The sequence below is a fragment of the Podarcis cretensis genome, assembly GCF_951804945.1.
Source record: "Podarcis cretensis genome assembly, chromosome: 6".
Classification (NCBI taxonomy): Eukaryota; Metazoa; Chordata; class Lepidosauria; order Squamata; family Lacertidae; genus Podarcis; species Podarcis cretensis.
This window is the reverse complement of record NC_137175.1, coordinates 2,754,520-2,766,747: the sequence shown is the minus strand read 5'-3', so window position 1 is coordinate 2,766,747 and position 12,228 is coordinate 2,754,520. Positions and strand designations below refer to the sequence as shown.

The following is a 12,228-nucleotide window of genomic DNA, read 5'->3' as shown; positions in this document are numbered from 1 at the left end:
TAGGGGCAGACTAGAAGGTAGAACCAGGATGCGGGTGGCGCTGTGGGTAAAACCACAGAGCCTAGGACTTGCCAATCAGAAGGTCAGCAGTTCAAATCCCTGTGACGGGGTGAGCTCCCGTTGCTTGGTCCCTGCTCCTGCCAACCTAGCAGTTCTAAAGCACGTCAAAGTGCAAGTAGATAAATAGGTACCACTGCGGCGGGAAGATAAACGGCATTTCTGCGTGCTGCTCTGGTTCGCCAGAAGCGGCTTAGTCCTGCTGGCCACATGACCCAGAAGCTGTACGCTGGCTCCCTCGGCCAATAAAGCGAGATGAGTGCCGCAACCCCAGAGTCGGCCACGACTGGATCTAATGGTCAGGGGTCCCTTTACCTTTACCTTAGAAGGTAGAAGAAGGCTTTTGGGGTACTAAGTGAATGCCCATTAGCGGGATATCCTGTTGTGTAAGACCTTCCTGTGCCCGTGTTTCATCCAAAACCCTTTAAATGATCTTTGTTGTACTGTCCACCTCTTTTCCATTTCCCTTTTCATAATTGGTGCCCCTGCACTTAAGGACCTTGCTCAGCTCCTTTGCGTGGCCTTGCTCCGATGACCGTGCAGCGGACTGTTCACAATCGGCGTACAACCGATTCTAGGAATCCATTTACTTTATTTTTTCCGTGTACAAAGGTAAAGGGACCCCTGACCATTAGGTCCAGTCCTGACCGACTCTGGAGTTGCGGCACTCATCTCGATTTATTGACCGAGGGAGTTGGCGTACAGTTTCCGGGTCATGTGGCCAGCATGACTAAGCCCCTTCTGTTGAACCAGAGCAGCGCACGAAAATGCCGTTTACCTTCCCGCCGGAGCGGTACCTCTTTATCTACTTGCACTTTGAGGTGCTTTCGAACTGCTAGGTGGGCAGGAGCAGGGTATTTTTTTAGTAAGTTATTGCACTTATTCTTTGCTTATTATACAAAATGCCCCCAAAGCAATTTGACTCCTACCCTACCCAACTGCAAGGTGAAAACCAAACAGAGTAGGAGATGAAGGTGATGGACTTCATGGAACTGGCGGAAATGACTGGCAGAATCCGAGACCAGGGAGAAGAGTCTGTGGAAGAAGATTGGAAGAAATTTAAAGTTTATTTATAGAAACATTGTAAAATTAAGGAATGTTAGAAGGATGTTGGAATGAAGTTATGTGGCTTTAGCGGAAATATTATAAAGGATTAAGTAAAAATAGATTGTTAATGGATGAAAGGAAGAAAGGTAAAGTTACATTATATTAAGATTAATTATAGGATAAAAATTGGGAAAGATGGAAAGGATTTGCTGAAATAGCTAACCGAACTAGAATACAAAAAAAGGGAGGTGCGAGGAAGTCAAGGAAACAAGTAAATGAAAGATAAGTTATGGGAAGGTTCGTTGTGTTTTTTAATTGTTTCTATTTTTCTGTTTTTTATAAAAAAAAAACTATTCTCTTCTTTTTTTTATTGTGATGTGTTGTTAAGTTTTTGTTTAACTTGGAATTATCTCTTTCTCTTTTTGTAACATTTAAAACTTTAATAAATATTTTTTTTTTAAAAAAAAGAAGACCAAACAGAGTAGGAGATTGTCGTATGATGTGATCCAAATTAAAAGCAAGGTGCCAGGGTAAACAGAACTGTCTTAAAGTCAATAACGATGGGGAGAGCATTTCGTAGTTGAAAAGGCCTGTATTTTTATTTTTATATAGTATATATATTTTATTTTATTTTATTTTTTATTTGATTAGTATACCGCCCTTCACCCAAAGATCACAGGTCATTCACAGCATAGTACTAGAATTAGTACTGTTGTTGTCATTGCCACTGCTACTACTATCCTAACCATGGCAGAGCATGAGGCAGCCTGTAATTCATCTTTCTGACTTTTGGAGTTGCTTCTTTTCCCCAAGCTGCATCTAATCCTGCTGTCAAAGGAATTGTGAAATAGTCCTTCTGCCGCTTTGTCCCTAACTACCGTCCCTTTTTGTCTTCAGTGTAACCCTATTATGATTGATGCCGTCAAAGTCTCGGCTGCACACCGGGCACGATACTTCTGGGGGAATCTGCCTGGGATGAACAGGTAATTTAGAAGCCCCTCTTGTGGGCGGGAGTTCCAGCTCTTGCACTGTATGAAGACTTCCTTTTCTCTGTCCCAAATCTTCCATCGCTCAGCTTCATCGGATCTCCACAGGCTCCAGTGTGGTGAGGGAGAAAAACATCCCTCTCCCAGGTTCCCAAAACCTGGGTCTTCAGCTGTTTTTGGACTACAACTCCCACCATCCCTAGCTAGCAGGACCAGTGGTCAGGGATGATGGGAACTGTAGTCCAAAAAACAGCCAGAGACCAAAATTTGGGAAATCCCGTATGCTATGCGTAATTTTATAAATTCTGTCCTGTTAACCTTTTCTGTAAACTAAGAAATCCCAAATGCTGCAACCTTTGTAGTTGAGTCACTCCATGCCCTTGATCATTTTGGGAGTCGTCTTCTAAACCTTTCCAAACACTACAACAACCACAACAACATGCGCTCGGCAACATATAGGGGGCCAAAGTTCCCCCACATTGCTGTAAAACAATACGCTTGGAGGACAATGGGGCAGTGGCTTAAGAGAGTAATTTGCTTTGTCTTTTCTTAGGCCCTTGGTAGCTTCGACGACGGATAAACTTGAACTTCAGGACTGCTTGGAGTACGGCAGAACAGCCAAGGTATTTTTGGTACTTTCCCCTCCATTTCAACTAGTTCCTCCATTCTTATTCCCCCCTCCATTCTTATGAATGATCCGGGGAGGGAAGAAAGGTAACGACAACCTTTGCCAACCCATTGACCTCCACATGTTGTTGACCAACAACAACTGGAAGGGTTTCACAGGTTGGCAAAGGGCTGGGCTATGGAATGCCCCCTGGGTCTGTCGTCCTGCAAATTATGTCCCAAATTGCCTGTATTATATCTCTAGTGGACCCTGGGGTGCCCCTCTTCTCAGCCCCTCTTTCCTGCTGCCCTCCCCCCCTTCCCACCCATGTGAGGCTCTTTATGCTGAACGAAACGGCGAGACACTCTCCCTTCTGTCTCTCCCCTGCTCTACTTGTGAGCAAGGAACTCAGACATTCCACAGATGTGACAAAATGCAGCCCAAAATGGATCTCTCGGTTGGAGGGGGCGGTTGCACCACTAAGGGGACATTGTCCCCTTTGAGGAAGAGATGCAAAGACCCTCTTTTGCATTCCTGAGGGCCCGTCAGTGACCTCCCAACTGACCTCCCAGCGGCTGCTTTTCATCTGGATATTTTTAGCTGCCTTCTGGGCAAAATACCTCGCCCCCCCCCCCCCCGCCACTTGAAGGCATAGCAGTGACATCTGAGTGCATTTCTGGCTGATGGATGAGAAGCCTAAAATCACTGGACAGAGCCAGCCTCCCTCCCTTCCTCTGCCGGATGGCATTAATGCTACCACTTTCTGGAAACCTTCACACTGAGGAGCTTGTATTTTTTTGGGGGGGTGGGTGGTGGTGGTCATTTGTAGGGACCCGGGTGGCACTGTGGGTTAAACCACAGAGCCTAGGACTTGCCGATCAGAAAGTCAGCAGTTCGAATCCCCGCAACAGGGTGAGCTCCCGTTGCTCAGTCCCTGCCCCTGCCAACCTAGCAGTTCGAAAGTACGTCAGAGTGCAAGTAGATAAATAGGTACCACTCTGGCGGGAAGGTAAACGGTGTTTGCGTGCGCTGCTCTGGTTCGCCAGAAGCGGCTTCGTCATGCTGGCCACATGACCCAGAAGCTGTACGCCGGCTCCCTCGGCCAGTAAAATGAGATGAGCGCCGCAACCTGAGACGTCCATGACTGGACCTAATGGTCAGGGATCCTTTAGGGTGGTCATTTGTGTGTGTGTGTGTTTTTTAAATGTTTGCTTTTCTTCTCTTTCAGTTGAAAAAGGTCCAGACCATCACCACAAAGTCTAATTCCATCAGGCAGGGGAAAGCCCAGACTTTCCCAGTGCGGATGAATGGCAAGGACGACAATTTGTGGTGCACTGAATTGGAAAGGTGGGATACAAGGGGGGGGGGGAATAATGGCGCATGACGGGGGGGGGGGGAGAGGGAGAGATGAAAGGAAAGAGGCAGGGGCTGCCCAGGAAATTCTTTTCCTCAGAGCAGTTCCAGCCTCTCTTCAAGAGGTGCAAATTTTTGTTTTCTCGCAAAGGGGTGCATGTTAAAGATTATTTGTCATGGAGTAGTTACTTCTACCACTCTTGAAATTGTTATGATATGTTCCTGTTGTTATTCATTATTAGACTTATCAGTTGCATGTTACCTAACTAGGTCTCCAAATAACTTACGTTTGAAAACATAAATGTAAATGCATTACACCCTGGGGGGGGGGAATGAGGCAAAACAATTTAATTTATTTGAGAATAATATTTATCTGTGCCTTGGCATCATAATCGCAGTAGTTTAAAATTATATAAAACCATACAGTAAAATCATAAATGTTAAAAGCAAGTTAAAACCAAAAGAATGAAAAAGAAACACCAGTGGACCAGTGTGGGGTATGGGTGTATTCTTAATTGCCTGACTAATAATAATAATAATAATAATAATAATAATAATAATAATACCCTGCCCATTTGGCTGGGTTGTCCCAGGCACTCTGCATAGGCCTGGCAGAATAGAAAATTTTCAGCTATTCAAGGCTCTGGTTTCCCCCTCTAATGGCTTTTATGGTTTGAGACCACAAAACATTTCTTCATGTGAACCTGCCCAGACCCTGGAATCATCACCATACACGGAGACCCTTCTCTGCACGTCACATCCAAAGGGCGTTGAGGGGAAAACGGGCCTTCTCTGTGATTGTTCCCCGTCTATGGAGAGCTCTCTTTGGGGAGGCCCTCTTGCAGGGCTGGCCCATTCAAGAGGCAAGATGTGGCAACCACCTTGGGCGGCCGTATCCATGGGGCAGCAATTCCGGCCTCCAAGGACTGCTACCACCACAGCAGCACTTGCGGCACCATCCTTGGAGGCAGGATCTGACCCGTGGCAGCTGGAAAATGACCTCTCAGGGGGTATTATGAGGCTCGGCCAGTTTCTTCCCACCATTCTTCCCAGTGTAAATCTTTATTCCCGTCTTGTGTACATCTTTGCACGCCTCTTCTTCCCTCGAGGGGCTGGGGTTTTTTTGTGGTTCCCCTCAGGTGCCAAAGTGTCTTGGACCAGCTCTGCCATCTGGGCACGATCCTCACTGATGTTTCTGCAATAGGCAGAGACGTCTTGTTTTCCCGGCATACGATAGTCTTGTTGCTAGGTTTCATGTTGCTTATGTACTTTTATTATAGATTTAGTGGCTGTACGTTGCTTTGGGGCTTCCTTTTTTTAAGGCCAATCAGAGAAACTAAACTAACCACTCTCTTTGCTGCTACCACAGGATCTTTGGCTTTCCCCACCATTACACCGACTTGTCCAACATGGGGCGTGGAACTCGCCAGAAGCTGCTTGGCAGGGCATGGAGTGTCCCGGTCATCCGCCACCTGTTTGCTCCTCTCAAGGATTATTTTGCCTGCGACTAGGGAGCAGGTGGGGTGCCCAGGTCTCCTTTGAGCAAGCAGCCTTGGGAGAGGAGGGCGGCAAAGAGCTTGGAACGACACCCTCCTGCAAGTGCAACCCACAGCACGGCATCTCCCCTTCACCACCATCTGCAAGCGCCACCATGGAGACTGGAAGGGTGGGAATGTTCCTTTCCATCAATACTGACATTTCTAAAAGGTCAAAAGACCTCTGTTTACTCACCGTGCAAAACACTGTTGTGTCTATGGAGGGACACGACTGCAGCATTAGCCAACCATTTTCCCCCTAAGATCAATGTCAGTCGCTGCCCGACTGAGAGGCAGTTTTCTGACGGGGCTGTACGGAACCCCCCCCCCCCCCCAAACTTGAAAAATAATTTTTAAAAGGATGAGTGACAGAATCTCTCCAGGGACAATCATGAAGAAAACCAAAATTGCAGCAACAATCCTGCCTTGCTGCGTTTTGTACACTGGAAACAATCAGGATAAGACGAGGAGACTCTTCTCCTTTTTATCCTTCTTTTTAAACTCCTAAAATATATATAAATACATAGAACAAAACTTTTTTAAAAAGCGAGACACTTGGCTGCTGCTTTTTTCAGCGTTATGTGTGAATGGTGGAAATTCCTCAAGAGGAATTTAGCTGAAACACAAGTGTGGGATAATTATAGTGGCCAACTATAACCAACCAACTCTGCCAAATGCATCCAGGTATACTTTTAAACTATTAATCTATCTTAAAAAAACATGCTGTTGAAGTTAACATACAGTCCACCTGGATTTTTCTTGCACAGACCCATTGAAGTGACCCAGAGCCCCTTGCAAGAGCCCCTCTGAGCTTCCCCACAAATTCTTGTTTCACCTGAGGGGCAGAGAAGATCTCTTGGCCTTTGGGGTTGAGCAAAGGGGAATAAGAGCTTCACATTTGGCCCCCACCCTCCAAAAAATTCTGCAAATGCTTATGCTGCTGTGGACTCAAAACCTGTAGGACACGTTGACCTTTGTTTGCAATGTCCGCAACAGGACTTCATGCAGAGGGACATCAGGTCTGGAACTTATTGATGCTGCTATTTTCCTCATGAATGTTAGCTTCGTTCCCCCAACCCTCAGTTGGCATTACCTTGTACCACTGGCTGTGTTACGGAAAGGAAATGACATCTGTCTGCTGGGGCAACTTGTTTTTGTAGGTCGTCTCTCTTTCCACCCATCAGGGCACTGCCATGTGCTAAGAAGCAGCGTTTGATACAGTGGATATGATGCAACTCAATGGGTTCTTTCCCATGGAGGATGGAGCTGGAGAGATCCTTTCACATGCCTCCGGGTTCTGTGCCACTTGCCAAAGAAAGGAGACCTCTTTTGGATCAGGCAGCTGTGGAGACGTGCTTTACTAGTCCACAACTTCTTGAGCAGCCTTCCCCAGTCTGGTGGCTTCTAGGTTGGGGAAGACTGCTGTGGAGGTTGCCATAGCGCTTGACTTGATGTAAAAGCGGAATGGGTAGAAGGCTGGCCAAGAAATAAGAATCATTCAGGGGGAAAAGGACGCTCCACTGATAGGCAGAATGGCACGACTGTGGGCACACACTCCTCGCATTCGTTCCATTGGCTTGTGAGCAGGAGACCTTCTTAGTGGACACGTCGGAGATTGTTAAAGTTTGTTCCCCACGGGCCATCAGTATTTTAAGGTACAGATCCAAGCTGTGCTCCAAGCTCCCCCACTGAACAACAGCCAAAATATGTTGCTCGGGGAACATACTAAGTATGGCAGAGATGCCCTCCTCTGCTCCCCAGCATAGCTGCAGCAATGTCAGCTTTGCCCAGATTTATCTCCAGCAGGCATTGCATCAGATTGGGCTGTTGGCTGGACGTTGTCTCTCACCGCCTGGGTCCTTCAGGAAGGAACAGCTTAGGGAAGCCGATTCAAACCAGAGAAGGAAGCTTTCCTCCTCCTCCTCTACTTTTTGCTTGACCTAGGTATCATCTCTCTCATCTGTGCCACCGCTGAAGAAACTGCCAACACTGGAGTAGTGAATTGGCCCTACACTAAGCTGGAGCCTCTACTTTCTGCTTGAGAATGAACGCCAGTAATCTTGAGCAGAGATGCCTCGGAAGACACATTACAGGAGGGGGTACCAGGTCTGGCTTATTTGGAATACCTTGAAACCATGACCCTCCCATGTGCTGGAATTCCACTGATTTTCCTGCCGCATGAATGGATCTTAAGATAAACAGGTAGCAAGTGAGCCACTGAGCAGAAACCACATTGGCTCCTCTGAGCCCAAGCTTTGTCCATGGAAATAAAACTGCTGGAATGGAAATGGAAATGTATGTAACTCAAGAAAGGGAGTTAACCATATGTGCCTTCTTGTCCTTTATTTTCTTTTATTATTTTGTTTTCCAGACCACAATAGCAGATTTGCCATTTCAACAAGTTTAGGCTTCTTTGCTAAAAACAGTAAGACCCTCCACCAGAGGAGGACAAGTTGTAGGAAGCAAGGTAGAAAAAGAAACTGAGGCGACTGTCTACTTGTGAAACTTGCACAAAAAAGTAGCAATAACTATAATGTCTGTTGCTGGGCAAAATCCACTATTTTACTGCATTTTTGCCTCTTTTTAAAGATGCATTTCAGGCATGTTGTTGTGACAATGTTTTATAAGGTTTTCCTGTCTCTCGTTGGTGCTATATTTTTAGAATTTTTGATGCCAAAACTGTTTTTTTTATACTATCGTTTTTATAAAAACATATGACAAACTTGTTTTTCTCTTTTTGTTTGTTTCTATTGTTTTGATTTTTATGAGCTTCGTGAAATGGAAGCTCGGTACCAAAGTGAACATCTGAGCCTTTGCAAGGGGGAAATTGGGTGCTGTTGTGTTTTTCTGTGTTTGTGTGTTTTGTTTTTGTTTTTTTACTGGAAATGAAAACAATTGGTTACTAAAGAGTTTACCTCGAACATTTTCCATTGTTTAATTAAAGTCAGTGTTCTATAACTGAGCACCCACTTGTTCATTCTCTCTTTATTTAATGATGTGTCTTAATTGGGAGTGGTTTACTTCTCACCCTGGAGGAGTGGGTGGCTGGGGGATATTGGGAATGCACACAAGTTTGCATCTTTGTTGGCAATAGGATTAAAGTCGGTCCAGCCACAAGAGTTTGGCATTCCATGAGAATGTTGAAAAGAAGGGAAATGAACTGCAGATACAGTCTTGGTTATTTCATGCTAAGGACCATATTGCCTGGAGAAATCTGTAGGAAGAAGGAGGGATGTTGCTGGGAATCGGAAGTGAGGAGAGTTCTGTCATGCTGGTGAGCTACCCATAACTGAACCCCAGGCAGTTTCTTAAATTGCTCTTAAATCCAGCCATGACTGTATCCCAGGAGGTGCAGGTGCCCCATCTGTAAAATGAAACCAAGAGCAAGCTGTCAAAAGTAAGATTGCAAAGCACCCTGCTTGTTTTCAAAAATACGACTGAATGATTAGTAACAAAGATTGGCACAATATAATAACACAATATAAATACAGTCATATCTCGAGTTGAATGTGCTTCGGGATGAGCGCATTCAATTTGTGCTCCGCGACAACCCGGAAGTAACGGAGTACGTTACTTCCGGGTTTCGCCTCTCGCGCATGCGCAGACGCTCAAAATGATGTCACGTGCATGTGCGGAAGCGGCGAAACATGGCACGCGCAGACGCATCGTCGCGTCTTGCATTCCGTTCGGGATGTGAACGGGGCTCTGGAACGGATCCTGTTTGCATCCCGAGGTACCACTCTACCACATTTTCATGTGATCAAACAGCTTAGTGTTCCCTATTTAGTTGCAATCTCCACAACACTCCTAAAAGCAGTTTGCAGCACTTTAAAAGACTCAAGCACACATTTGTTCTGGCATAAGCTTCTGTGAATTCAAAATTCATTTAATAGCTGGTGGGTAAGGAGAAGCCTTAAGATTTCCTTATTCTTTCTCCTGTAACATATAAGAGCTAGATATATAACTCAGTAGAAAAGAGTCTGAACAAACACTCTGGATGTGTGGGTGGGAAGTCCATGCATGAAACGATGTAACTATTTAACAAAACTTACACAAAATTCACTTTTATTGGCTTGTGCCAATAAAAATTGAAGGTGCCACAAATCTCTCTCTTGTTCTCAGGTAAGGCAACTCACTATTGCACCTTCAGTGGGTGGGAGCTGGAGGGAAGAGGGAAGAGCTCACTCTCATTTTTATTTCATTTTTAAATAAGAAAACTCACAGCATTATCCACTGCTGGAGCAGTAGACCCTCCAAGTGTCCCTATTTCCCAGGGATAGTCCCGGATTTGCAGAGGCCAGCCTGGTTTCTGAATTTATCCCAGAATGTCCCGCTTTTCCTTTTTGTTGTTTAGTCATGTCCAACTCTTCGTGACCCCCTGGACCAGAGTACGCCAGACCCTCCTGTCTTCCACTGCCTCCCGCAGTTTGGTCAGACTCATGCTGGTAGCTTCAAGAACACTATCCAACCATCTCTTCCTCTGTCGTCCCCTTCTCCTTGTGCCCTCCATCTTTCCCAACATCAGGGTCTTCTCTTCTCATGAGGTGGCCAAAATATTGGACCTCAGCTTCACGATCTGTCCTTCCAGAGAGCACTCAGGGCTGATTTCCTTCAGAATGGAGAGGTTTGATCTTCTTGCAGTCCATGGGACTCTCAAGAGTCTCCTCCAGTACCAGAATTCAAAAGCATCCATTCTTCGGCCATCAGCCTTCTTTATGGTCCAGCTCTCACTTCCATACATCACTACTGGGAAAACCAGAGCTTTAACTAGACGGACCTTTGTTGTCAAGGAGATGTCTCTGCTTTTTAAGATGCTGTCTAGGTTTGTCATTGCTTTTCTCCCAAGGAGCAGGCGTCTTTTAATTTTGTGACTGCTGTCACCATCTGCAGTGATCATGGAGCCCAAGAAAGTAAAATCTCTCACTGCCTCCATTTCTTCCCCTTCTATTTGCCAGGAGGTGATGGGACCAGTGGCCATGATCTTCATTTTTTTGATGTTGCACTTCAAACCATATTTTGCGCTCTCCTCTTTCACCCTCATTAAAAGATTCTTTAATTCCTCCTCACTTTCTGCCATCAAGGTTGTGTCATCTGCTTATCTGAGGTTGTTGATATTTCTTCCGGCGATCTTAATTCCCGCTAGGGATTCATCCAGCCCAGCCTTTCGCATGATGAATTCTGCATATAAGTTAAATAAGCAGGGAGACAAAATGCAGCCTTGTCGTACTCCTTTCCCAATTTTGAACCAGTCAGTTGTTCCATATCCAGTTCTAACTGTAGCTTCTTGTCCCACATAGAGATTTCTCAGGAGACAGATGAGGTGATCAGGCACTCCCATTTCTTTAAGAACTTGCCATAGTTTGCCATGGTCGACACAGTCAAAGGCTTTTGCATAGTCAATGAAGCAGAAGTAGATGTCTTTCTGGAACTCTCTAGCTTTCTCCATAATCCAGCGCATGTTTGCAATTTGGTCTCTGGTTCCTCTGCCCCTTCGAAATCCAGCTTGCACTTCTGGGAGCTCTTGGTCCACATACTGCTTGAGCCTTCCTTGTAGAATTTTAAGCATAACCTTGCTAGCGTGTGAAATGAGTGAAATTGTGCGGTAGTTGGAGCATTCTTTGGCACTGCCCTTCTTTGGGATTGGGATGTAGACTGATCTTCTCCAATCCTCTGGCCGCTGCTGGGATCCCCTATTTCCATTGGAGAAAAGTTGGAGGGAATGGAGTTATCTGACGCCTGAGCCAAGGAGACAAGTAACCATGCAACCTTGAGACCAACAGCTATCCTGCCTTCCATCTGATTTTTAATGTTTAATGGGTTGCATATAAATAGTATTTTTTTTATTATGAGGATGATGGAATAGGACGTCCCGATTTCCATTGGAGAAATGGTGGCAGCGGATGCTCAAAGGCCCGAAGCGGGGTGGTGCTATGTATGGTTTCCATAGAGATGAATGGCGCGATCGGACTACACTACCCAGCATCCCTCGGGAACTACTTCCGGCCGCCGGCGCGTCATCATCACACGTGCAACATCGGGCCGCTTTACCCAGATGGACTACATTACCCAGCATGCACGGCCGGAAAGACGGACTCGCGCAACCGAGAAATGAGTGCGCCTCTTGGGGCACGCTGGGAAATGTAGTCCTTGCTGCGTGAGGGGGACGCGGTTAAGAGTCGACGGCTGAGGAAGCCGCGGGCGCTTTCTTGAAGCGCCTCTCCGTACGCGCAGACAGGGAGCATTCACACGTGCAGGCCTGACACGCGTTACAAAAACAAAAAAAATTCTGAACAGAATTGGGTACAAAGGGGGCGTGGTCCTCTGAGGGAAACAGCAAATCTTGGATTTATAGAATCTAAGGGAGCCCGAGGGTCATCTAGTCCACCCCCTGTAATGCAGGAATTTTGAGCCGAACGCGGGACTCGAACCCACGACCCTGAAGCCCGTTGCTTTGTGAAAGGAGGCGGGGCCAGCTTCCCAGAGGGGACGGAGCCGCCGCGCGCTTTTCCTCATCGCCGCGCCAATTGGCCGGCCGCCTTGTCTGTCAAGCCGGGAGTGGGTTTAAGAAACGCCGTCTCTCAGCAACGGAGGGCGGGCGGGAGGGCGGGCGTGGAAACCGACCCCGCCTCTTCCCCTCGGGAAG

At 46.4% G+C, this 12,228-nt stretch overlaps 1 protein-coding gene across 3 annotated transcripts in view; it reads left to right on the top strand.

Moving 5' to 3' along the window:
* The window catches only part of DNMT3B (DNA methyltransferase 3 beta), a 54,698-nt gene extending 46,144 nt beyond the window's left edge, over positions 1-8,554 (top strand). For all 3 annotated transcript variants that reach the window (XM_079979132.1, XM_079979130.1, XM_079979131.1), the window contains 4 exons: positions 2,002-2,087; positions 2,644-2,713; positions 3,926-4,044; positions 5,420-8,554. In XM_079979132.1, coding sequence (XP_079835258.1) covers positions 2,002-2,087; positions 2,644-2,713; positions 3,926-4,044; positions 5,420-5,561 — 417 coding nt within the window. In that variant the 3' untranslated portion in view covers positions 5,562-8,554. The remainder of the gene's footprint in view (positions 1-2,001; positions 2,088-2,643; positions 2,714-3,925; positions 4,045-5,419) is intronic.
* The last annotated feature ends 3,674 nt before the right edge of the window (positions 8,555-12,228 follow it).